This window comes from Pipistrellus kuhlii, unplaced genomic scaffold (assembly GCF_014108245.1).
Source record: "Pipistrellus kuhlii isolate mPipKuh1 unplaced genomic scaffold, mPipKuh1.p scaffold_m20_p_21, whole genome shotgun sequence".
NCBI classification, from domain to species: domain Eukaryota; kingdom Metazoa; phylum Chordata; class Mammalia; order Chiroptera; family Vespertilionidae; genus Pipistrellus; species Pipistrellus kuhlii.
The window spans coordinates 12,083,042-12,110,498 of record NW_023425520.1 but is presented as its reverse complement, the minus strand read 5'-3'; the positions used below and the strand labels follow the sequence as shown (position 1 = coordinate 12,110,498).

At 40.7% G+C, this 27,457-nt stretch overlaps 1 protein-coding gene and 1 non-coding gene across 3 annotated transcripts in view; both read right to left on the bottom strand.

The window, feature by feature from the left end:
• The window catches only part of BBS7 (Bardet-Biedl syndrome 7), a 51,874-nt gene that overhangs the window by 8,264 nt on the left and 16,153 nt on the right, over positions 1-27,457 (bottom strand). The window contains exons 6-14 of one of the 2 annotated variants that reach the window (XM_036450270.2): positions 27,173-27,245; positions 26,636-26,752; positions 24,996-25,126; positions 19,298-19,382; positions 17,058-17,160; positions 15,671-15,863; positions 12,658-12,732; positions 10,835-10,900; positions 1,212-1,351 (exon numbers count right to left, since the gene is read on the bottom strand). In XM_036450270.2, the coding sequence (XP_036306163.1) occupies positions 1,212-1,351; positions 10,835-10,900; positions 12,658-12,732; positions 15,671-15,863; positions 17,058-17,160; positions 19,298-19,382; positions 24,996-25,126; positions 26,636-26,752; positions 27,173-27,245 (983 nt within the window). The remainder of the gene's footprint in view (positions 1-1,211; positions 1,352-10,834; positions 10,901-12,657; positions 12,733-15,670; positions 15,864-17,057; positions 17,161-19,297; positions 19,383-24,995; positions 25,127-26,635; positions 26,753-27,172; positions 27,246-27,457) is intronic. The other variant, XM_045586014.1, reaches the window with a different exon arrangement.
• On the bottom strand, positions 3,020-3,125 carry LOC118726195. Its single transcript, XR_004990227.1, has one exon. It is a non-coding gene; the product is annotated as a U6 spliceosomal RNA (small nuclear RNA).

Below are 27,457 nucleotides of genomic sequence, written 5' to 3'. Positions count from 1 at the left end.
CATACCCAAAAGAATCTCTCCTCTTTAATGTTCTAAAAGAAATCCTTAGAAATATTTCTCCTTACATCTTATTTAAACTACCTACCTTTACCATTACAAGCTGCAATAGGAAAGACCTGGCTGGAGGTTTCACATTATAGCTGTTTCTTATGTCAGCAAGTTCCTTTCTTCCCAAGCATCCCAGTCTCATTTGTAAAATGGAGACATTTCCACCAGACTTGCTGTACGACTGAAACAATTCCTCAGCCACTAGCACAATGTATGGAGCAGGGCAAGTATTCAATAACTCATTTCTTTCCCTTCTCCCTCATTTAAGCCATATCTCTCATCTCAGGAAGTGAAAAACTACAAACAGGAGGATGCTTACATTATAGGGGAAGTGGGAAATAGCCAATTATCACCGTCTGGAGTATTTCCTGCGGTGCAACAGAGAGGAAATAAAATGTTTGAGGCTCATGCACCAAGGGCCTGTTCACAGAAAATGCAAAAGCAAAATGGTGACTCTGCTGATCACAGGACAGCAGTCCATGCGAAAGAGGAAGTCCAGCTGCAGCCAGCCTCTGAAAGTAGACAGGGACCCTAACATCAACAGGAATACCAATCCATTGCCATTAATTGAAAATGGGCACATCTTGCCGAAACCAGTTTGGCTCAATGGATAGAGCATCGGCTTGGGGATTGAAAGGTCCTGGGTTCGATTCCGGTCAAGGGCATGTACCTTTGTTGCGGGCACATCCCCAGTAGGGGGTGGGCAAGAGGCAGCTGATCGATGACTCTCTCTCATTGATGTTTCTAACTATTTCTCTCCCTTCTTCTCTGTACAAAATCAATAAAATATATTTAAAAAAAAAGAAAAAAAAAAGAAAATGGGCACATCTCTACAAGAACTGACACCATAAAAATTAAAGGCAAGTTGCCCTGGCTGGTATGGCTCAGTTGGTTGAGTGCCAACCCATGCACAGATAGGTCACCGGTTCAATTCCCAGTTCAGGGCACACACCCAGGTTGCATGTTCAATCCCTGGTTGGGGCACGTGGGAGGTAAAAGATGGATGTTGCTCTCTCACATTGATCTCTATCCTTCTTTCTCTCTCTCTTTCCCTTTTTTCCTCTGCAAAACATCAATAAAAACATATTTTTAAAAAAATCATAGGCAAGTTTGTCTGCATTATGTAATATCCTAAAAGTGAACTGCTCCTGCCTTGGTCCTACCTGTCACAATCGATACAGTGGGTCCTCTGATGGAGTGAAAGGGGTTTGATAAGGTACTGGCGGACCTGACAGGTTTTGGGTTGAATTCTTGGAGTCACGTATGCTTGAAGGGTGCCATACTGGCCTTCAATCGAGCGAATCTGATTCAATACAGAAGAGGAAAGAAAATAAGAAAAACCCAGCAACATAAGCATTATCTTTAAAATGGTCAACGCAAGTACTCAAGTACATAGGCCTTTATCTCTTCTGCCATATTTTGAAGAAAATAATGATATTCTATTAAACAGCTACTTTTTATCTCTAGAGTAAAGGAAGATTTTGGAAGAGGAAGGCAAAATTAACCCATCTATTGAAGCTGTTCCCACCACATGTTTTCAGGTCATCTGTCTACACCATTCCAAAAAACATACATTGTCACATACTACCCTAGCACGTTTAAAAGCACTATCTATAGCCCTAGTCGGTTTGGCTCAGTGGATAGAGAGCATCAGGCAGTGGACTGAAGGATTCCGGGTTTGGTTCCAGTCAAGGGCACATTCTGGTTTCCGGCTAGATCCCCATCAGGAGGCAGCCAATCAATGATTCTCTCTCATCAATGATGTTTCTTTCTCTCGCTCCCTCTTCATGCCACTCTGAAATCAATAAATATGTATTAAAATAGAACAAAACAAAAAAACACCATATACTATATTTTATAAGATTCATATAAAAATGGTTAAGAACCGAAGCCAGTTTGGCTCAGTGGTAGAGCATCGGTCTGCGGACTGAAAGGTCCCAGGTTCAATTCCGGTTAAGGGCATGTATATTGGTTGCGGGCACAACCCCGGTAGGGGGTGTGCAAGAGGTAGCTGGTCTATGTTTCTCTCTCATCGACATTTCTAGCTCTCTATCTCTCTCCCTTTCTCTCTGTAAAAAATCAATAAAATATATTAAAAATGGTTAAGAATTTAGACATTTTTGTTGAAGGGATAAGTGAGTTTTTCAAACTAACATGGACTATTTCATTTTCTCAGAAATGGGGGTACTATAGCATAAAGCTGCTGTTATAAAAAGAAAACTGCTGACAGCCTAGCTGGTTTGGCTCAGTGGCTAGAGCATCGGCCTGCAGACTGAATGGTCCCAGGGTTGAGCTCGGTTAAGGGCACATGCCCAGTAAGGGGGTGTGCAGAAGGCAGCCAAATTAATGATTCTCTCTCATCACTGACATTTCTAATTCTTCCTTCCTCTCTGAAATCAGTAAGAATATATATATATTTTAAAAATCTACTGACAGAAAATGTTGCCAAGAACTTAACTCTTGACTTTCTATGAAAATAGAAGCAGACTCATAATCTATTATGACATATTTAGATTAGGAAATTCTTTTAAGCTATTTTGAATATGGCTGATGGGCTATCCTGAGAATTCAAAACCAGTTATCAGAAGACAGTGATTCAGTGAACTAAAACCTAATCTCAGAAGAGGCGGAGAGCTGCCCACTCTGCCTCCCGCCCTCTGGCTCCACTCTGCTGAACTCCACATCCTGGGTGGTACTCCCTCTTGCATTACAAAGGTGGCTTTTCTAATCTGATATCTTAACTCACACTTTTCCTGGAATGTGAGGGGGAAATAAAATCAATGTTTTCCCTGAATGGGAAAAATAAATACAAGTTTAAAGCAAGATTCTTTTGCAAATGTTACACTACAAATATTGCTCTTAATGGGAAGACAGAAAAGATAAAAGGAAAAGAAGTGAAAATAAAATGAATGAAGAAAATAAAAATTATGATAAAGCTATATTTTAGGGTTTCTTTCCTTTTTTTTTTTTTTTTTATATGGAACAATTCACGAATTTGCGGGTCATCCCTGCACAGGGCCATGCTAATCTTTTCTGCATCATTCCCATTGCAGTCTATGTGCTGCTGAAGTGAGCACTAGGGTTTCTTTATAAAGGGTAAGCTTACACATAATCTTAAAGAGGAAGCTGTACATAACTTTCTCACAATAAAAGGTCATAACGCTTTCTCTGGTTACATAATTCATATTCCTTATTTTAAGTATCCTAATAATTAAGAAAGATGATCATTACTCTATTTTGGTAGCCATCTTTTGTATCTCTCTATACAGACGTATAAAAGCAAATATATAATTTCACATAAATTCTATTTATATCATAAACATCTTTGTTTTTACTTTTAACAATCACATTTCCCCCTTATTGCTGCCTGTCCTCATACTGCCTCCCGCACTGTGGAACCCGTCAAACAAGACAGGTGAGTTTCTTACACACCTTTCTTCATATTTATGTCCTTATAATAAACATATATACATATTCAGAGGTTCCATCTACGGTATGTGTTTTTCAGGAATTTGCTCCATGTTACCAGAAATACATCGACTCACTTTTTATCGCAGCTGTGTAATATTCTTTGGAATGAAAAGGAGCTGTGTAACCCACCATTAAATTATTGAGTGTTCATTTGGTTCCACTTTTCTGCCTCTACAAATGATGCTGCAATTACACTTCCGTGTGCACACACTGTGATCCTATTGCTGTGAGACTGATTCCTCTAAATGAGTGACTGTAACACTTGTCCTCTCCTTTAGCTAGGATTGCCTGTTCTTTTCCTCATCCCTGCCACCTGGTGACGCTGCTCTGTACAATTTTTGCCAATCTATCAAATAAGCAGAAACTGTTTTTTGGTTATTTCAATTGGAATTTCCCTAATAATGAGGCAGAACATTTTGATCCCCTCTTCTGTGAATTGACTATCCATATCCTTTGCCTATTTTCCTTATTCGGTAGTCTTTTGTTAAAAAAAAAAAAAAATTATTTACTTCAGAGAGCAAGGAAGAGGGAGAAAGATAGAAACATCAATGATGAGAGAGAATCATGCATGGATCGGCTGCCTCCTACACGCCCCACACTGGGGATCCAGCCCTGACTAGGAATAGAGCCGTGATTTCCTGGTTTAGAGTTCAAACGTCCACATCAGCCAGACTTGGTAGTCTTTTTATAATGACTTACAGGCAGCCTTTATATTTTATTAATATTCACCCATTACCTGGAAGACAAGTAAATTTCCTTTTTTAAATAACTAGATTCTTAAGTCATCTAAATATTTTTATATATAACATAAGTAGCTGCTTAATTTTCTTCCAGATGAATGCTAGTTGTGCCAACACATACTTTTAAAAAAGAAATAGTAAGTTAGTGAATCTTTCTCTACAAACAAATGTCACACATTACATTTCCATAAATGTGTGCTTGGGTCTATTCCTATATTTTGTCGGATGGCCTATTTATATAAATACCCTCCAGTAGCAGGCATCTTATTATAGTTACACAGTATGTTTTACCGAGAGGGCAGGGCAGGGCAAAGTTGGGCTCCTGACCCCACTGTGGGGCAGGGCGGAGTTATCCTCCATTCTATAACTGAACCTTAGCCCTCACCCAACCAATCAGGGTTAGCTGAGGCAGTGACATCACCACCAACCGGAGTAAAACCCCTGGACTGGGCGAAATTTGCTCTCTCTTCCGCCATGCTGCCGGCGTGGGTGGGACAGAGCCCATGCTAGCATGGAAAACGCTCTTTTGTTTATTGCATCGGACTCGGCTCCCTAGTGGTCCTTGGGGATCACGAAGTCTGGGCATAAGATATGGGGAATTCGTCCAGGATCCCCAGCCAGGACCATGAGGGATCCCGATCTGGAGAGTCTGACTGGCCGTGGTAGGTGTGTGTTGTCTGTGTCCTTGTGTGAGCACTCTGGAGGGACGTAAAACCCCTCAAGGAATTGGTGCCCAAATACGCCTGATGGATGCACCATTAAGGCCACAGGCAGGAGGATTCAGAAGATGCTCTGACCTCCCGGGAGGGCCCTAGAGGGACCCTCATATGGGGAGAGGGATGGTAGCCTCTCCCAGGATGAGGTGAGCTGTTGCCTCACCTACGGAAAGTGACGGGAGCCTTTCCCAGGTCTGAATTTGGTATCTGCGGGCGACATGGTGCCCCAGGATAGAGCTGGTGAAGTGTGGCCGGCATGGTGGTGCGGGGCCCCCTGGCGGCGTTGGGTCGGAGGCGGGGCTCCCGCGGGGCTCAGTCTGCGCGTTGGAGCGCGGCTGGGCAGTGGTGGCCTCGCTCGGGGAGCAGGCACCTGGGTTAATTTGCTGGCTTCCTGGAGAAGGGGAGGCGGAGCCGGGAAGCCGCTGGGGCGACCCGCGCTTTCTCCTCGGGGGCCGCCTGAGTAACGTGGCTGGGGCGGCAGCCGAAGCAGCCTAGCTCGGGGGGCCTGGGCCGGCGTGGCAGCATAGGCCTCAAGGGCGAATTTCTGTGCTCATGTAAAGGGAAAAGGCCAGTTCAAAACAAGTGCGCATAGTTTTGGGCTGTGCTTAAAACTCTTTTCTGTGTACAGAATGGGTTTTAAAAATGGTGGAGATTAACAGGGAGATAAATTAAAACTGGTTTCCCAAGTCATTGTAAGCAGCTTTTGAAATTCCCCGCCGTGAGACAGAAACTAGATGGTAATGGTAACAAGTTTACATGAATGGCTGGGAGTCTTCAGCTAAAGAATATGTTCATTTGCATTTGAATGATACTCCAGTGATCTGCAGGGAGTGGCAGGTTATTCCGTGGTGAAGCTGCCCAGATGGCCATGCTTATGAACTGTGATTGACCTATGAACAAAATTCATTTTTTTCTGACATTGTCTTAAATCTGAGTAAACTGCCTCTGGTGCGGAGAGGTCTGTGGGGGCTGGAGAGGGCAAGACTATTTGCTCTCCTGCAAAGGGATTATTCAGTGCTTTGTTTATATTTGTCTTGCCAGCTTTAAAAGTTCAAAGTATAAACTGAACTAGGAAGAGTTAATTGCAGTAACTAAATGCCTAGAATATGGCAGGCTAAACTGTATTACATGTGTTAAGAATAAGCAATAATGATCAAAGATCTCAAGGATTGATTTATTCTCATTTGTCAGATGAGGAATCTATATGATGCTTGAGCCCTATCCAGGTTGTTTCATACAGACCTAAGTAAATTTGTTGGGAATTTATAGTGTGCCTCTTGTGAAGAAGTAGGCCAAGTCATATATTTTTCTCTTAATGTAGAAAAAGTGATAACCATATTAATTTGTTTTGTTTGCTTTTCTCATATGCCATTGTTGTTATCATTTGTAATAGCATTGTAAGCTTGAATTTGGGCTTGTACCGGCATCTTGTATTTTGTACATTCGGTTGTTTAAACTTTGGGAATCATTTTTGGTTTCAGTCATGAGTGTCTACTTTATAGATTTAAGTAGACTTCATCACAAAGGTTTATAATTTATTTAGAATTGTGTTAAAACAATGTGAAAACAATTATTTGTATGATTTAACCCTCTGCGACTGCTTGGACAATTTTCACCGATGTTCTGCGGTGGGGAGTAGAGGGGGCTTAGAAATGCAGATAAATCTGTATCTGTAGGAAAAATGTGGCATTTTAAATTTCAAACGGCTGGGGGCCTGGGAACAGTGTACTAGACCTGCTCCCTCCTCCCTTGCCTTTTCTTTAAAATTTGAGGCATGGTTATGTATTTTTGGAAGATAAGATTTTTATAAAAGTTATAAAGAGAATGTCCTCACAGGTTAGCTAGAAGAGGCAAACCTGTTAGTTTCCTGATGGGCATTGGGGCAGCCTATTTAGTGTTGAGAGAGCCAATAGGACCCATACATCAGCCCAGGAAGCCACTGGACAAACTGCCTGTTTTCCTTGGACATCAAGAAGGACTGCGGTCCTCGGAAGGAACATGTACTGGGGGGAATGCAGCTGTTGAACTGGTCCAAAGTGGAACAACGGGCCTTTGAGGAGCTAAAGAAGGCTCTCATCTCAGCAGCTGCCCTAGCCTTGCCAGACATCTCAAAGCCCTTCCACCTCTACGTGAGTGAGGTAAGGGGCATTGCAAAAGGGGTTCTCACTAAGACTCTAGGTCCCTGGAAGAGACCTGTTGCCTATCTGTCTGGGAGACTGGACCCTGTGGCAGCAGGGTGGCCAGCGTGCTCCCAGGCAGTGGCCACCACAGCACTGCTGGTGAAGGAGGCAGATAAGCAGACTCTGGGCCAGGAGCTAACCTGGATGAACTAAGCTTTTCTCCTGGACCAGCCCTGTGTCCGGATTCATAAGACTTTGGCCATCAACCCTACCAGCCTGCTTCCAGATTATGATGGAGGAACCAATTCATGAATTCACAGAGGTAACAGACGACAAGGTACTGTTCACGGATGGGAGCAGTTACGTTCAGGATGGGACCTGATATGCAGGGGCAGTAGTCACCCTGGACCACACCATTTGGGCACAGTTCCAGAACTTTTGGCCTTAATCCAGGCCCTTTGATGGAGACACTGTGCCATCCACAGAGAAAAGAGGGTTACCAACTGCAGCCAGAAGGAATCAGCTGAACAGAAGCAAGCCACTGAAGGACCAGATGATTGGTGGACCCTCCAGATGACAAGACTGTTGGTCCCAGAGGCTCTAGGTCAGAGTTGCCCAGTGTCACCAGGTTACCCACTTAAGTGTCACCAAGACTTCTGAACTTCTGTGAGGCAGAGTTGCTAGAAGTACTGTCTGAGCACAGGTAAATGCTAAGCAAGGTAAGGGGGTCCCCCTGGGAATTCGGGTCCCAGGGAACTTCCCCAGGAGAGCATTGGTAGGTGGATTTCAGAGATTAAACCACCAGCATTAAGGTCTAGTTTTTGTAGACACTTCAGATTAGGTTGAAGTATACCCCAATAAGACAAAAACTGCCTCTATAGTAGTCAAGAGATTACTCCAGGAGATTATACCTAGATTTGGGCTGCCAGTATCAGATAACAGCCCCACCTTTGTAGCTAAGGTATCTCAGAGTATAGCTCTAGTCTTAGGACAGGTAAAGTGAAACTCTGGAAAAGGGGTTTAACTAAATGTGTCCTAGAATAGGTGAAAATTGGACCAACCCCCTGTCTTTTGCCCTCTTAAGGGCCAGGTGTACCCCTTACTGAGACAAGTTTCCCCTTTTTTTGGGTGGGATCATGTATGGTAACCATTCCCTTGCTCAAATCCTTACAGGCTCTGCAGTTTGCTTGTTCCAGATGCACTGCCAGTGCCCACCGCAGACCCTGTAGCCCAGGAACTCAATGTGGGTAAAGAAATTCACTGCCCAAGGACTCAAAGGGACGCTACACTGTTATCCTGAGCACGCCCACTGCTGTTGAAGTAGATGGCACCCAGATCTGACTACATGACTCCCAGCTCCTGCATGGCCTAGATCCTGGCAACTAGCGGCCTCACCTGTGAGATCCCCAGCCTGGGCTCCACACAGGCCAGGAGGATGCCTGCAGGAGAGAAACTGGACTTCAGTGAGGACAATACTGATGGGAACTGTGGTACTAAGGGTCTTGGTAACTGTATTTGTTGTTTATGCTGAAAGGAAGTAGGTTGAGTCAATGATTTGACTCAGGCACATTAGACAAGGGGGGAATGAGAGGGCAGGGCGGGGCGAGGATGAGCTCCCGACTGCGCCCCGCAGGGCGAAGTTATCCCTAGCCCTCACCCAACCAATCAGGGTTAGCCAAGGCAGTGACATCACCACCGACTGGAGTAAAACCTCTGGACTGGGCGAAATTCGCTCTCTCTTCCGCCATGCTGCTGGCGTGAGTGGGACAGAGCCCATACTAGCATGGAAAAGGCTCTTTTGTTTATTGCATCAGACTTGGCTCCCTAGTGGTCCTTGGGGATCACAAAGTCTGGGCATAACATTTACCACATGGCAGGATAAGTCCCACCTTTTCTTCTTTCTTGTAGTTCTCTTAGCTCTTTCAGGCATTTATTCTTTTCTTTGAACTACAAAAATTTTTGTACCCAATTTAAAAAAAAACATAGCTGTTTAATATTTTTTAGGCTTGCTTCCAAATGAATTGACACCATCTTGCTCAGTAAAATGTAAAATGTTTAATTAAGTCACATAAAATATGCTTAAATATATTCCTTTAGTAATAAACTTATTCCAGCTTTCAACTTTTCTTTCAAAATACGTGAAAGGGGACTTAATGTAGACTAAAATAAATTGTTTAGAAAAAAATTTCATTGAACTGAAACTTTCTTAATTCTATGTTAAAAAATTGTGTAGCAGCATTTCTCTTGAAAAAACAAAAAACAAAAAAAAAACATTCAGAAGATCAGCAACACCAGAAAAACATTATTGTTCTCCTTAATTTTTAGATAACAAATGAATCAAAAATAAAAAATTTAAACCACAATACAAATAACTAAAATAGATTTATGTTCTAAAATCGATGTTTAATTATAGAAGTAATTATGTTGCTAAAATACTTTAAAAGACTTTCTCTAGAATAAATAGTAATAAATGATATCACTGTAATGGAACCAGAAAAATGGGTAATAGAAAAATATGGATACTTCAACGATCAAATGACCTGACCTGGCCAGTTTGGCTCAGTGCAATCACGTCAGCCTGTGGCCTGAAGGGTCATGGTTTTGATTCTGGTCAAGGGCATGTAACTCGGTTGCAGGCTCGGTCCTTGGCCCTGGTCGGGGCACGTGTGGGAGGTAAGCAATCAATGTTTCTCTGTCTCTCCCTCTCCCTTCCATTCTTTCTAGAAAAAAAATCAATGAAAAAAATCCTGGGGAACAAAAATCATCGCAGCCAAGTGGCTCAGTTGTTTGGAGCACTGTCCTGTGCACCAAAAAATTGCCAGTTGGATTCCTGGTCAGGGCATGTATCTAGGATGCCAGTTCAAGCACCAGTCAGGGCTCATAAAGGAGGCAACAGATTGATGTTTCTCTCCCTTTCCCTCTCTAAAATCTATAAAACACAGCTTCAGGTGAGAATTAAGAAGAAATTAGTGAAATCTGAAAAGTAAATATTTTATGACATCTAGGAATTACTGTAAATTTTTCTTAGGTGTTTTCTTGTGGTTATGTGGTTTTTTAAACATATATTTTTGTTGATTTCAGAAAGAGAGGAGAGACAGAAACATGAGATGAGAAAGAGAGACAGAAAGAGAGATAAGAAAGAATCATTAATCAGCTGCCTCCTGCACACACCCCACCGAGGATCGACACCCACAACCTGGGCATGTGCCCTTGAGCAGAATTGAGCATGGGACTCTTCAGTCCGCAGGCCAACACTCTGTCCACTGAGCAAAACCAGCTAGGGCCTGTGTTTATGTTTTAAAAATAAGAGTTATCTTTTAAACATATGTACCAAAATATTTATTTACAAGTGAAATGATAAAATATTCTTCAAAGTATTTGCTTCAAAATGATTTAGAATGGAGAGTGAGAGGATAAATAAGACTACTGTGAGCAGAACACTGCGGAAGCTGGAGTCCTTACATTTACATGTTTGAAACTTTCTGTAAGAGAAAACTAGAAAACAAATGTCCAATGGCAGGAAATTAAGGACTGGTAACTTCAGAGAAGATGCTTGGTTAAGTGATACCAGCAGAGATAGTGGTATGGACTGAATTAAAACCTAAGAGATTATTCAAAAGGCATTACTTAAAAATGACTCATTTCAGGGAGAAACTTAATGCAAAGAAATCTCTTATGTTATGCCAATATAAAAAACGAAGTTCAGACTTTTAAGTACAGGTAACTTCAAACACTTTACCTTGAGCTCCAGTCTTGTGGTATTTGCCTGGCACCGGTAAGTGGCGAGAAGAAAGTTGTCGCTAGACTGGGTAGAATTCAAAGTTAAGGAAAAAGATGAATCTTTGTTTTTAACAGAATAAAGAATATCAGTACTGGTTACCATTTGCTGAGCACCTCTCAGTTGGGTGGCACTGTGCTAAAGGCTTTTTGCTTATTCCTATGCAGTAAGTTTTACAGATGAAGAAGCTGAGGCATGAGAGCTTGGGTTAATTTCCCAAGAGCCGGTAAGTAATAAAATTGGAATTCAAATTCATGTCTTTTAAGACTCTAAAGCTCATGCTCTTTCCATCTTGAATATCTACAACATTTAAAAATATTGTTTTCTAAAAATGTAATGATAGTAAAAACTCCTAATGTTTATATTATAAACACAAAGACATCAATGCTTAGAATGTCTTTGATTTTCACAAATACTTACAGAGGACTGAGAATATCTCATCTCTGTATTTCCACCAACGGCAGACTGTAGGAATTCAATGTTTGCTGAATTAAATTGCAGAGATAACTTCAAGTATTAAAACTTCTTGAAATTAAATGTTAAATGACAAAAAGAACATAAAACAAGACTGGTCATATGTTGAAGTTGGTGATGAGTACATGAAGATAATCCTACTATTCTACTTTTGTATGTACTTAAAATCCCCACAGTAAGGTTTTTATAAAGATATCATGCCTGAAAGCAGGTTTTAAATTAGTATAAAATACTCATTCCCAAGAATCCAGCAGTGATGTAAATAAGGTTACTCTTTCACAGTAATTTACAAATGAAAGATCTTACGCTTATATTAATTTGATTTTGAAAATGATAAAAATATAGACCCTAATATTTTATGTTATAATTTGCAAACAGGGATGACAATCCATATGTAACACTAAACAACCGTTATAAAATTTCTCAACAAGAAAAAATGCTTTATGTTATATTGAAAATTATTCCCTAATATAGCTATCAACTCTGTTCTTTCTCTATTGTTCTTATTCCTCGCTTTTGTATAGGTGTAACCACATGCCCGCTGCGGCCCCATCTGCTGCTCACATCTGCCATAGCAGCCCTTGCTTCCCTCCCTCCTCCTTAGGAGCACACCTGCTCTGGGGCTGCTCCTCAAGGGCACGGTACTTCCAGAAGCTTCAATACAATCTCACCCCTAGCACTTTGCACACAGAAAGTGATCAATAAATGTCTGCTAAATGAATATTAAGCAAGATTCAACAAGCCCAGAAAAGGTGAGGAAAGGCTAGCAGAAGGGACTGATCACGTTCAAATGTAGGAATGTGTAAGATTGTATCGCATTTTTAGGAAATGTTGAGCACTTCAGCATGGCAGAAATAATGTGCATGGGAGGAAGGTTGAAACAGAGACAAGTGGGAGATGGAATCAGAGCTGCATTCTGGGGGAATTTAGCTCACATGCCACAGGAAACAAGAAGGCTCTGACAGGTTTAGAATGACACGGTGATGTCTGTGTTTTAGGTAGAACTGTCTGGTGATAGTGCACAGCACAGCTGTAAGCGAGGGCCATCCTGGCGACAGAGAAAGGGGATGAGGAAGTGGTTCAAACAAGCAGGGGCGGGCTGGACAGCTGAGAGCAGCGGAAGGAAGCAGAGCGGGGCAGGAAAGCAGGAACTAATCGGATTTCACAGGTCAGAGAAGGGAAGGATCTAGGACAGCCCAGTTTCTGGATTATCTGAGGATAAAGAAAGAGGAAAGCAGATTTTGAGGGGAAGGTTATAAAATGAGAAACTGATTAAGAAATACAGAACCTGAAGAATTCTTTTCACTCACCTCAGAATCACAGTTGCTGAAGCTGACAACGGCAGAATTTTTGTCCACATCAAGCAAATCTATTGGAACATCACTCTACAGCCAACATTAAAAAAAAAAAAAAAAGGTTCAGATGGAAAATTAAAACTTTTTTTCAAAACCTATTTTCTTTAAGGGTTTCCTTATGTTCATCTTTAAAGTTGAGAGTCTGAATTCTCTTAATTTACATTTGACTAGAGGCTCAGTGCATAAAGTTCATGCTCTGGGGTGGGGGGAGCATCCCTCAGCACAGCCTGCGTTCTCTTGAAGTCCAGGAGCCTTTAGGCAGGGAGAGGACCTAAGCTGTCAGTTGGACACCCTTAGCACTGCCATGAAAATGGGAGAGGCTCCCTCCACCACAGCTGCGCTCGCCAGCCATGAGCCCTACCTCTGGCTCAGTGGCACTCCCACTGACCACCAGGGGCAGCTCCTGCACTGAGCGTCTGCCCCTTGGTGGTCAGTGCACGTCACAGTGACAGGAGAGGGCAGTTGGGGGCGACCGTAGGCAGGCACTGTTCTGTCAGTTTGCATATTAGCCTTTTATTATATAGGATATGTACTTCTAGAAAATAAGTAAAGCCCTGACCAGTTTGGCTCAGTGTCAGCCTATGGACTCAAGGGTCCCAGGTTCGATTCTGGTCAGAGGCATGTGCCTTAGTGGGGTCACATCCCCAGTGGGGGGGGGTGCAAGGGGCAGCTGATGTTTCTCTCTCATTGATGGTTCTGGTTCTCTTTCCCTCTCCCTTCTTCTCTCTGTGGAAAATCAATAAAATATATTTTTTTAAAAAGAAAATAAGTAGAGAATAATAATAGAGAATAAGTATTATTATGACCCATTTTTTTCTAATTTGGAATATCAGAAGTCATAGAATATCACCTCACTCTCCCCTTATAAGTACAGCCTTCCTTTTTTTTTTCTTTTTTTTTTTTTTCTGTCAGTGCTAAAAATGTTACTATAGGCTGCAAATAATCACATGGCCATTCTGACTGTATCAGTTTATTTTTTTTATTTTAACCTCAGCTGTAACACAGACAGGAGAGAATTTTTGTTCTCCTCTGGAAAGGTAGTTTCTTTTTTTTTAACTTTTTTTTTTCAATTACAGTTTATATTCCGTATTATTTAGTATGAGCTTCAGGTGTATAGCACAGTGGTTAGACAATCATATAAGATACAAAGTGTTCCCCCCAATATTCCCAGTACCCACCTGGCATGCCACATTATTACAATATTACTGATTATATTACAAGCCCAATGCCCGAAATTTGTGCATGGGGTAGGGAGGCCCTCAGCTCAGCCTGCACCCTCTTGCAATCTGGGAAATCCCTCTTGCAATCTGGGACTGTTGGCTCCTAATTGCTCTCCTGCCTGCCTACCTGATTGCTCCTAACTGCTCGCCTGGCTGAGTGATTGCCCTTAACCGCTTCTGCCTCAGCTCCCACTGCCACAGCTTCGTCAGGAAGGACGTCTGGAAGGTCATTCAGCTGTCTGGTCTAATGGGCATATTTCACTTTTATTATAGATTCCCTATGCTGTGCTTTATATCCTGTGACTGTTTTGTGACAACCACTCTGTGTTGCTCATCCCCTGCTTCACCATCCAGCCCCTGCACGCAGTCTCGAGGCTGATGCCTGCGCTGTGCTCTGTGTATGTGGTTCCCAAGTTGTTCCAGGCTAGAGTTAGGAGAGATTTCTGCCTTTATGTTTTGATTAATAATCTGATCTCTCATCCACATCTTTTTAAAGCTTATCTACTTCCTCCCCTTAGTCTTTTCGCATTTTCTGATGGGTTTTCTATCATTTCCTTGTTTTCCATTTTTTGTACGACAATCCTTTTCACTCCAACTAAAGAAATCATATATATATATATATATAAATATATATAAAATATGCAAATTGACCATCACTCCAATGCACAAGAGGGCCACGCCCATGTGGTCAAAGATGGCCAGCAGGGGTGGGCATTTGTAGGTGATCAGGCCTGCAGGGGAGGGCAGTTGGGAGGGACCAGGCCTGCAAGGGAGGGCAGTTAGGGGCAACCAGGCCTGCAGAGAGGGCAATTGGGGAGACCAGGCCTGCAGGGGAGGACAGTAGGAAAGGTCAAAGTCTGCAGGGAAGGGCAGTTGTGGGGGGGAGATCTGGGGGGCAGGCCTATAGGGGAGGGCAGTTAGGGGCAACCAGGCCTGCAAGGGGAGGGCAGTTGGGGGTGACCAGGCCTGCAGAGGAGGACATTTAGGGGAAACCAGGCTGGCAAGGGAGGGCAGTTAGGGGCAACCAGGCTCGCAGGGGAGGGCAGTTAAGGGTGACCAGGCCTGCAGGGGAGGACAGTTAGGGGCAATTGGGTCAGCAGGGGAGCAGTTAGGCATCAATCAGGATGGCAGGGAGTGCTTAGGGGATGATCAGGCTGGCAGGCAGTAGCAGTTAGGAGCAATCAGGCAGGCGAGCAGTTGGGAGCCAGCAGTGCTGGATTATGAGAGGGATCCCAGATTGGAGAGGGTGCAGGCTGGGCCGAGGGACACAAATCCCTCCCCTCATGCGAGAATTTCATGCACTGGGCCTCTAGTTAAATATATTGAAGAATGAAGTTGTACATTATTATCTCTACATTTCACCTTCGGGATTATGTTCTTTGCCTACTGACCTCCCTAAGAACTGGTAATGCAACCTATACTGCAGTCTGTTTATTTCAGTATTTGAAGTTAAAAGGTTCTAGTAAGGGCATTAAGCACTGGAGTTTTTTAAGTTGCATCTCTATTACGATTCTCTTAAAGGTTAGCCAAAGTATAAAATCCTTATGTCCTTTCTGACTCATCTTCAAACTTAAGTGCATCAGCCTTTTGTTTAATACACATAAGATAAATAAAGTATAATTTTGTTAATTTATGAGCAAACTGTTAATCTAATAGAAGACTAAAATAAGCCTTTAAAAGTACTATCTACACTAAATATAATATTTAAAAGACCAATATTCACATTACAGATCAGACATTTTGCTTACCTGTATTAAGACATTGTCTATCGCAGTCTGCACCTCCAAGATAAGGCTGTAGCTGGCATCATCTTTATTCAATGTAAACTTGTCATTTATGCTAAAGGAAGGGACCGCTGATTTTGCTTTGCTTGACTGCGAAGACTGTTGATACTTCTCTCTTTCCTGTGTTACCTTAACCTGAAGTTGCTCCAACTCAGTCCTGGAGGAAAACAGATACAATTCTGTCACCTGTAAGTGTAAACATTTGAGGTCCTTAAAATGTTTATCAAAATTTAATACACTTAGTTCTACAAAATGGATTTTTTTAACCCTCACCTCAGGACTATTTAAATAGAGGAAGGATGAAAGGAAGTTAGAGAGAGAGAGAGAGAGAGAGAGAGAGAGAGAGAGAGAGAGAGAGAGAGAGAGAGAGAGAAACCAATGCACCCTGACCAGGGATAGAAACTACAATCTTTTTGGTGTATGGGATGACACTCCAACCAACTGAGCCACCCAGCCGGGATGGCGAATGGATTTTTATTGGTTGAGCTAGAACTGTAACACTAATAGGAACAAAATGTTTGCTTATAGGACAGACTAAACGATTCCATATTATTTATCTCTAATCTAAAAATTAAAACATCTACTCAGTCCTACACGAGCAACATGAATACAAAGCTGTAAGTATTGCCAATGATCACACACCAACCTGGCCCTGGTACCTACAGCACCAATCGGAGAAGATGACTGTCCGGGCACAGGAACACATCAGATGTGAGATGAAGAAACCAGTGAACATGCCCCTTTCAGTAAGATATCAGGGGAGACAGACAAAGTAAGAAGGAGGCTGCAGGGTTCTCACATTTGGGGACCACAAGGGTGACCATGAGGTGTGGAGCAGCACACACTTGCTCCAGTGCCCGGGAGGATGCTGGGCCTGAACTGCACGGACCAGCTGTTCCCATTGAACTGAATGGGTTACAAAGCAATCCCTGGTTCTAAGAAGTCAACGTTATCCATTTCCACTAAGAAAATGTATAAGCCAGAGTTACAGATTCAGAAAGGCCCGCAGGAGCAGTGAGCTTTAGAATGAGTGAGAGCAGAGCTATCTGTTTTAGCTGCTTTACTGCCATAAAAAAACAAAACATAACGACTACCTATCACCACACAAACAATATATTGTACTTCTCTGTCTTAGAAGCAGCCAATATACAATACAGCACATAAAAAGTATATTTCAGCATTTACCGCTAATTTTCTCAAACTGATAAACTTTCATTAAAAAAGTGATAAAACAAATTACTGTGTAATTCCTTCCAATATAATATGCTGCATCTATAAGTAACAAAAACAGCAACCACTGCACACACTTCATGAAATGAAAACCAAAAAGGCAAACAAAATGCAACGTTACCGTAAAGAGGAAAGTTTGCTCTGCATCTCTTGGTTAAGCCTGAGCTCTTCGCCCGGCCCGCTCTCCTTGTGCGCAGGCTCTGTGGTCAGTCCCGTAACCCAGCCTGCAAGGATGGATTGCAACCAGGCACCATGAGTGCTGCAAGGGCTAAAGAAACCCAGTCTACTGCCCCGACCACCAACATCAACCTCACTCTGCAAAAACCCAAACTAGCCGGGACCGGTTTGGCTCAATGGATAGAGCGTCGGCTTGGGGACGGAAGGGTCCCGGGTTCGATTCCGGTCAAGGGCATGTACCTTGGTTGTGGGCATATCCCCAGTAGGGGGTGTGCAAGAGGCAGCTGATCGATGACTCTCTCTCATCGATGTTTCTAACTCTCTATCTCTCTCCCTTCCTCTCTGTATAAAATCAATAAAATATATTAAAAAACAAAACAAACAAACAAACAAAAAAACAACCCAAACTAAACAAGAACTAAGAGAAATTAAGCTGGAAAATATTCACACCACAAGGAAATTACGTAAGCATTTTGTGATACTATTTTTGCTTTGCCTGAAATACTATCAAACGATGATTGAAGAGATCTTTAATTTAATTGACAGTTTTAGTTTTTGAGTATAAAATAAGTCAACACATTCTAAACAAATGCAAAATAGCTGATGAATAAGAACCATTTTTCAAAAATTATTTTCATGTTGTTAAACTCTTGTATAAATTTGTGAGAATGTAAAAATTACTTGGTCAAAAGCAAGGAAGATTTTATAACAAATGTGTATTTCTTATATTAATGTATATTAGATAATAAAACATACACTAAATTTCTTTTTAAACCAAAGAATATTATTTAACTTTCAAAGACACTATTGATATGCCAAACATTCTTTTTATTTTATTTTTAATATATTTTATTGCTTTTTTACAGAGAGGAAGGGAGAGGGATAGAGAGTTAGAAACATCGATGAAAGAGAAACATCGATCAGCTGATTCCTGCACACCCCCTACTGGGGATGTGCCCGCAACCAAGGTACATGCCCTTGACAGGAATCAAACCTGGGACCCTTCAGTCCGAAGGCTGACGCTCTATCCACTGAGCCACACCAGTTAGGGCCAAACATTCTTTTTTAAAATATTTTTTTTTATTGATTTTAGAGAGGATGGGAGATGGGGTGAGAGGTAGAAATATCAATGATGAGAATCACTAATTGGCTGCCTCCTGCACGCCCCACACCAGGGATTGAGCCCACAACCCAGGCATGTGCCTTGACTGGGAATCAAACCATGATCTCCTGATTCATAGCTCAAAACTCAAACAATGAGCCACCCTGGCCAGGCTTAAAATGTACTACTTAAATATTAACTGTTTTATAAATCAACTAGAGGCCTGGTGCATGAATTCAAGCATGGGTGGGATCCCTCAGCAAGGCTGGAAATCAGGGCCAATCAGGGCCATATCTCCCAGTCCTGATTGGGGCGAAATGGGGCTGGCCAGCTGGCCGGCCGGCTGGGAGGAGGGATCTCGGGAGGTTTGCCAGCACAGGTGGTTGGAGTGAACTGACCACCAGGGGGCGCTCCTGTGTTGAGTGTCTGCCCCCTGGTGGTTGGTGCGTGTCATAGCAACCAGCTAACCAGTCATTCAGTCAATGGGTCATATAGGTCAATTAGGCTTTTATATATAGATAGATAGATAGATAGATAGATAGACCCTTATTTTTTAACCAATAATTTTTTAATACTATAAATAAGAGTGACTTACTATTTGGGATAAAGAACACACAGTACAATACAGAGATTATATATTATAGAATTGTATACCCAAAATCTATATAATTTTATTAACCAATGTTACCTCAATAAATTCAATAAAAAAGTAAAAAATGTGAAAAAGAGGGACTTATTAATAACACATTAAAAAACAGGTGTCACCGAAACTGGTTTGGCTCAGTGGATAGAGCGTTGGTCTGTGGACTGGAAGGTCCCAGGTTCGATTCCAGTCAAGGGCAAGTACCTTGGTTGCGGGCACATCCCCGGTAGGGGGTGTGCAGGAGGCAGCTGGTCAATGTTTCTCTCTCATCGACGTTTCTAGCTCTCTATCCTTCTCCCTTCCTCTCTGTGGAAAATCAATAAAATATTAAAAAACAAAACAAAACAAACAAACAAAAAAAAACACCAGGTGTCAAAAGCAAAAATTTATATTTTTATTACCCATCCTTCCTTCAACTGCCTATTACCCTTTACCTTACCTGAATATGTGGATACTACGATTTCGTCATAGCCATCTTTCCCCACACAACCTCCCTGGATAGATGTGATACTTTCAGACAGCGCCTAAAAGAAATTTAAGATCAAGCATTTCCTTAGTAACTAAATATTTCACAGATATGTTACAAAACATTCCACATATGTTTACTGAACACTTAGTACATGTAGACACTGAAAATGGAAAGACAAAAACCCTGCACAAATGAAAATTCCACTGTTGTTGTTGTTGTTGTTGTTAATCCTCACTCAAATATATTCTCTCTGTTGATTTATTTTTTTCTTTTTAGAGAATTGGTGAGAGAGAGAGAGAGAGAGAGAGAGAGAGAGAGAGAGAGAGAGAGAGAGAGAGAGAGATCGCTTGGTTGCCTTTCAAAAACACCCAAGCAGTTGGGGCCAGGAACCTGGGCAGGGAATGAACCTGCGACCCAGATACATGCCCTTAATGGGAACTTGAACATTGGCCAACCACTGACCTACACTGGCCAGGGCAAAATCCAGTGTTTTTAAATTTGAGGAAAGATTGAAATGATTCACATATTTGCATGTACCACTCATCTAATGAGCAAATATAATTTATTCATATAAAAAAACAGTGTTAAAAATTGCATAAGCAAAACTCTCAAAACATGTATAGCCTATTATCTAAATACCATATATCCTATCTTATGTGTTTCCTGCAAATAGCTTTTCAGAGGAATAAAAAAGATGATGGAATAGATGAAATCTTTGGGGAATTTGCTACTAAGGAGAGAAAGCAAGCTTTCCCGAAAGTTCAGGGTTTACATCTTTTTAAAGCAATACTTCCCCAAACTTTTTGATAATAATCATTTAGGTGAGTCAACTAGCAATCTGTATTTTAACCAGCACTCTAGGTCAGTAGCTTTTTAAAAAGAAACTTTTTATTTATTAATTTTAAAGAGAGAGGAAAGGGGGAGACAGAGAGAGAGAGAGAGAGAGAGAGAGAGAGAGAGAGAGAGAGATCGATTTGTTGTTCCACTTATTTAGGCATTCATTGGTTGATTCTTATATGTGCCCTGACCAGGAATCGAACCCGCAACCTTGGTGTATTGGGACAATGCTCTAACCAGCTGAACTACCCAGCTAAGGCTAAGTGAATAGCTTTTAAGCTATGATATTTGAAAGCAAGCAATGTGTTTTATATTGCAATCTAGTATATATTCATACATGAAAATATACAACAACAGATATAACTTAAAAAGTTTGTGTTGTACCGTGATATATTCTAATCTATTCTAATTAATTTTAAAAATGTGTTACAGCCCTGCTAGCATGGCTCAGTGGTTGAGCTTTGATCTATGAACCAGGAGATCATGGTTCAATTCCCGGTCAGGACACATACCTGGGTTGCACCCATGATCCGCAGTGCGGGGCATACAGGAGGCAGCTGATCAATGATTCTCTCTCATCATTGATGTTCCTTTCTCTTCCTCTCCCTTCCTCTCTGAAGTCAATAAAAATATATATTAAATAAATAATTATTTTTTTTAAATGCTAGTGACTGCAGGGAGGAAGGGGGATGGCGGGAGGTGGAGAAGGTTCTAGGTGGGATAAATGGTGATGGCTGGAGACTTGAGCTGGGGTTGTGAAATTTAACCAGTGTCACCCCAATAAAGTCAATATAAAAGGGGAAAAATCCCAAAATAAATAAATATACCCAATTTTTAATCTTTTTTAAAAAGTTAGTTTTCTTCACCCTCCCTATAAGAGCTATCCTGAAAATCAGGCATTTCTTAGCCTTTCCTGAGACTAATTTCCTGAGACTTGAGAAAGTCAAGTTACAAAGGTTTGATTACAAGTTTGCATAAATTTAGGTTCACAGGTGCATTTTATTTAATATATACATATACATACATACATACATATATATATATATATGTATACATATACACATATATATATATATAAAATATTTATTGTTCATATTATTACAAAAGTTCCTCCATCAGGTTCCCACCCCACCCTCTGCGCTTTCCCCACCCCGCACTGTCCTCATCCATAGGTGTACAGTTTATGTTCAGTCTCTTCCCGCACCCCCCACTCCTCTTTTCCCAGAGAATCATCAGTCCACTCCCCTTTCATACCTCTGATTCTATTATATTCACCAGTTAATATTGTTCATCAGGTTTTTTAATTCCCTTGGCTTTTAGTTTCACTTGTTGATAGTTACATATTTGTTCATAATTTTTATCTTTATTTTCTTCCTCTTCCTAAAGAACCCCCTTCAGCAATTCATATAATTCTGGTTTGGCAGTGATGAACTCCTTTAGCTTTTTTTTATTTGTGAAGCTCTTTACCTGGCCTTCGATTCTGAGTGATAGCTTTGCTGGGTAGAGTATTTTTGGCTGTAGGTTCTTGCTATTCATCACCTTGAATATTTCTTGCCATTCCCGTCTGGCCTGCATGGTTTCTGTTGAGAAATCCGCTGACAATTGTATGGGTGCTCCTTTATAGGTAACTACCTGCTTTTATCTTGCTGCTTTTAATATTCTCTCTTTGTCTTTTGCTCTTGGAATTTTAATTATGATGTGTCTTGGTGTGGTCCTCTTTGGATTCCTTTTGTTTGGGGTTCTCTGCGCTTCCTGGACTTGTAAGTCTAATTCTTTCACCAGGTGGGGGAAGTTTTCTGTCACTATTTCTTTCAATATGTCTTCGGTATCTTGCTCTCTGTCATATTCTGGGACGCCCATAATTCTGATGTTGATTCACTTGAAGTTGTCCCAGAGGTTTCTTACACTATCTCCAACTTTTTGGATTCTCTTGTCTTCTTGCTTCTGCGGAGGAGTATCCTCTGGCTCTTGGTGTTCCAAATCTTTGACTTGATTCTTGCAATCTTCCATTCTGTTTTTAGGACTCTGTATAATATTTTTTATTTCAGAGAATGTATTCTTTATTTCTAGTTGATCCTTTATTATTTCTAGTTGATCCCTTTTCACATCTTCATAGGTCTTATTTATTTTATCGGCCTTTTCTAGGAGATTCTTGAAAAACCTTATAAGCGTGGTTTTGAACTCTATATCCAGTCGCTTTTTGTCCTCCATTTCTTTCTTTTGTGATCTGTTTCCTTGTCTCGGCATTTTCGCTGCTTCCCTGAGTTGGTAGGGTGGGAGGATCAGCTGTATCTATGCCAGGAGACAGCCTTATTTGACTAGACTTGGAAAACTGCAAGAGCCTCTGTGCTCAGCTTGGATGGGGCGGAGTTTCAGGGTGGAGCCTACAGCCTTGGATTCCGGTTAGCCCCGCCCTAAGAGGTTCCTGAGTCTCAGTGTTCCTCAGTGTCCTTTGATACTCGCTGCAAGCACCTCTGAAAGAAAGGTGCCCTAGAGTTTCGCCTGCTACCAAACAGTCTAGGCTCTCCCCCAATGAGCCCAGAACTAGGGTTCAGTTCAGTTGGAAGTGGGGCTCAGCTCAGTCCAAAGCTTATGTCTCCTTCCCACCAGGGCAATACAGCAGCTCAATCAACAGTCTGTCCTCTGCACAAAATATGCACCACTTGGGGGCTCTGCCTTTCGCCGCTCCCCTCATTCCCTTTGTATGTGTCTGGGTCCCCAGAGTCTCACTCAGAACTGGGGTTCAGCACTGTCGGAACTGGGGTTCAGCACTGTCCAGAGCTTTTATCTCCTTCCCGCTAGGGAATGCCAGCCAGGCACTCAGCCGTCCCTTCTCTCCGGCTCCGTCCTCTCCGCACACTCAATGTGTCTTAGGCTTTTACAGCTCCTTTGATTTTCCTTCTGGTTTGCTCTTTCCTTCTTGTTGTAGAATTTCCAGTCAGTCAACTTTCCTGTAGTTCTGGATAATGTCCACTTTATATTTTAGTTGTATTTTATTGAAATTGTTGTGTGAGGCTGCAGTTAGGTGGTTACCTATGCCACCATTTTGGTTTCTCTCCTTAAAATATATTTTTTATTGATTTTAGAGAGGAAGGGAGAGGGAAGAGAGAGATAGAAACATCAATGATGAGAGAAAATCATTGATCGGCTGCCTCCTGCATGCCCCCTACTGAGGATTGAGCCCGAAACCCCATGTGCCCTTGGCTGGAATCAAACCCAGGACCATTCAATCTACAGGCCAATGCTCTATCCACTGAGCCAAACCAGCTAGGGCCATGGGTGCATTTTAAACAAGCAGATTTTGCACACACTAGAAATCTCCAAAACTTTTTGCTCATGTTCCCACTAAAGTAATTCTGAAAAAAACTAAGTATTCCCACTTCCCATACATTTTAAGTTGCCTTTTAGAGTTTTCATCACAACTTTAAATAGTTACAAAGAAAGTAGTTTTTAGGAGTTTAAAGATTATCATTTTAAAATACAACTGTCATCCTTAAATCAAACCTAAGGAAACTAAATACCAGAACTTTATATGCACAATCATTGACTTGAAAAATGGAGAAATAAATCCTTCTTTAACAGCTGGAAATTTTACATTATTCCTTTTCCTCCTTGAACCCTTATTTTCATTCCATTTCCATCATATATATTTATCTTTTTTTGTTGTTGTTAATCCTCACCCGAGTATACTTTTTCCATTGATTTTTAGAAAGAGAGTGGAAGGGAGGGAGGAGGGGGATCAAACCGGCAACCCAGGTAAAATGTGCTCTTGACCCAGAATCAAACCTGAGACCCTTCAATCTCTGGGCCAATGCTCTAAATACTGAGCAAACCACCCTTGGCCACATATATTTATCTTAATGAAACACAGTCATATACTTTAAATTCTTTTATACTTCTTGCAACCAAGAAAAATAAATTTAAATGTTTTTGGAGTTTACCCCCTGGTGATTATAAAACTCTAAGCATTAAAAATTTCTATCATTATAATAAGTATTACATAATTGATTGAAATAAATATACAAGATTTAGTAAATAATAATTGATACAAAAGCAAAATTCTATAGGAAATGTATCTCATGAGATGAATAAACATTTTCTTCTTTTAAGTTACTCATATAGCACAATGAAAATTATTTACACAAGGCTAGAATAAGAATGGAGTCAACATCAGTTCTTGTCCTATTTTTCATTTTCATAGATATAAGCTCTAATTAACCTTATTCACATAAAGATGCTGATGAGAATAAAAGAAATTTTGTTACAGAAAGTTTAATTATTTCAACATCTTCCAAGTTACACATCTAAAGTCATCAGAACACTTCTTCATGCGACTCTGTACCTGGGAATAAACAAGCTTAATGACATGTAAAATTTGTGAACTAAAAAATTATTCTCACCTACTCATCCTTCTTACAGTGGAGCTTCAGGTAGCCCCAAGGAAAAGAGCTACTCTTCCCTCTGCTGAAGGATAAGTTTACATTGTTCTAAAAACCTGGAGCTTCCTCCTGAAACCTCACTGCCTTACAACAACAGTCTCATTTACGTAACCCAAACATGTTACTCCCGAAATCTATTTTGCATTATAGAAACTAAGGCAAACTACTTAGATATAAAATATTTAGAAACCAAATGGAAGAGTAATTTATTACTCACCTTGAAGGCAACACATGAGTAGTCTAGAGAAGATTTTGTAGAATCAAAGCAGAAATATTTTAAGCCAAACCCAAGATTTTAATATTTTCATTTAATAAAACCCAACCATCACAGTCATGTCTATAATTAGTCATTTGACTAGTAAGAGGCACATAGTCTTTAACAATAAACTTACTTGATCAAAGCGCAGAATAGGCTCATTGGCATTATTAAAACTGTACACTTCCACCATTCCATCATCTCTCCCAACAAGCAAATCTTTAACTCCATCACCTATAATGTCAAAGCTGTCAACACACAAGATACCTTTAAAAATGAAAAGAGAAGTTATTAATAAAAATATTATAGTTAAGTTTAAGCCAAGTAAGAATTAAAAACTAGAATGGAGGAAAAAAAAATCACTAAATAACTGAGCATAATCAGGTACCCATCCTTTTCTTTTCTCCCCATTCATCTATTTCTAAGGCTTTAAATATAGTCTACAGGGCAAAGGTGCCCCAATTTCCACCTCCAGATCTGGCCTCTCTCCAGAGCTCCAGACTTACATAGCAAAGTCCCTCCTCAGCATCTTCTCTGAGACATCAGCACCTCAAACTTCCCAAGCCCCCGACAAAACTCTCCTGGCACCTCCTTTGCCACACGTCAATAATAATGCTCTTTCTCTAGTCTCTCCTCATCTCAGTCTGATACCACCTAGATGCTCAGGCCAAAATTTAGACTACATTTCTAATTCTTCTCTTTTTTTCTCACTTCGGCAACAAACACATTAGCAAATTCTATTAATGCTACCTACAACTTTCCATTTGCAACTATCATTAGCCTAGTCCAGGCTACTGTATCTCGAGCCTAGACCAGGAGAAATTATAACAACAGCAACAAAATTTCCAAGCTGACTTCCGTGCTTCCAGTTTTCACCTGCTTCCTTCAAAATTCATTCTCCCTGGAGGGTTTTTTGTTTTGACTTCCCACTGCACTTACAATAGATTAAAATTCAAACCTTTTCTAAGTCTCACAAAGACTTACGTGATTCAGCCCTTCTTTACCTCTCTAATTTCTCTAAAGCCATGCTAAGGCATGTAGTCACACTGGTCTTCCGAATGCTTTTCAAATGAACCACGTTTACCTCTGCCTCAAGTCTTCTGACCAACTCCTTCTCTTATCAATCATATCTGAGCTCAAATTTCACCATTTATAAGACACCTTCCATGACTACCCACTCAGTCTAAAGAAACCCTCCTCCTTCTACCCATCATTCCCTGTTATAGATTCTTCAGGTGACTACTTGAAGCTATCTTATTTGTTTTTCCTTTGTCTCCCCTAACAAGTGTTTGTTGAAGGAATAAATACATGAATGAATGATGCTGTCCTTATCAATAGCCATCTCACTACCTACCAAGTCAGACATAAGTTACCCTTAGAATGTAAATATTCCTGAGAAAACAGGAATAGTTCCCTCAGCCACTGTACTTCTTTGCTTCAAACCAAGTTCTCCTAAATTCTAATGTATTCCTTACACCAAACAATGCAAAGTGGATTTGAGCTTAGAATGACATTATAAATGGACACTAGCCCATAAAAGCCAATCCATTCCAAATTACGATTAACATGACTTATTTTTAACAAATTATATAAAAAATTTGATATATCCGATAAATAAACAAATAGTAAATACAGCTGAGGTAGCTCTGTGAATTGCCAAGACTGCTATATACAATACATACTCTGAATGAATAAAAGAGAATGAACTATATAATCTAGGATACTTTATGTAATAATTACCAAAATTTCAGAATCCGAACAACATAAAAAACATACCTCCCCTCTTTTTCTCATTTTGAATTTCCCACTTGTGTGTTGGCATGGGTGGAGTGATCTGAATGAGCCCAAGTTTTCCATCTGATGTTCCAAACAAAATGTCTTCTCCAGAGTCACCTAGTCATAGTTAAAGCCAACATATGCTTACCCCACAACTCATCTCTTTAAAATTAAAGTATTTATTTTCACATATATAGTTCACATATATTGACTTTCAGATAAAAATCTCATTTTAAAACTAATATATAAAGACAGAAAACTTAATTTGAGAAGATGGTTATATACCCACATAATTGTATAACCATTAGAGGTAAAACTCTTCCTTATCTAATTTTAAGATGTGAACACTCAAAATTAAGTTCAATAATCCATTACTGTTAGTGGCTGGCAAGTTGTCAGATAACAATCATCTCAGTTCTAGTTCAAGCTCCTTCCACAAGTTCCCATTTTCACTTGGTTAAACAATTAAGAACCTGAAATATCTTGACTTCACATAAGGCACTCTCTTATGATTGTGAAAAGTGAAATGCTGATTACCGCCATTTCCATTGTGTAGAGCTAAGACAGTAGGTGGGCCAGAAACTTCAATTTCAAACATCACATCTGATCCCTGAAGGAGAACAAGTATTTTAAAACAAACAGAATACAATATTAAAAAAAAAAAAAAAAAAAAGTTTTTTCTTTATTTTAAATCTTCATCTGAGGGTATGTTCTTTTTATTTTTAATTTATTTTTAGAGAGAGGCAGGGAGAAGAGACATTAACTAGTTCCCTCTCATATGCACATGACCAGGGATCAAACCAGCAACCTAGGTATGTGACC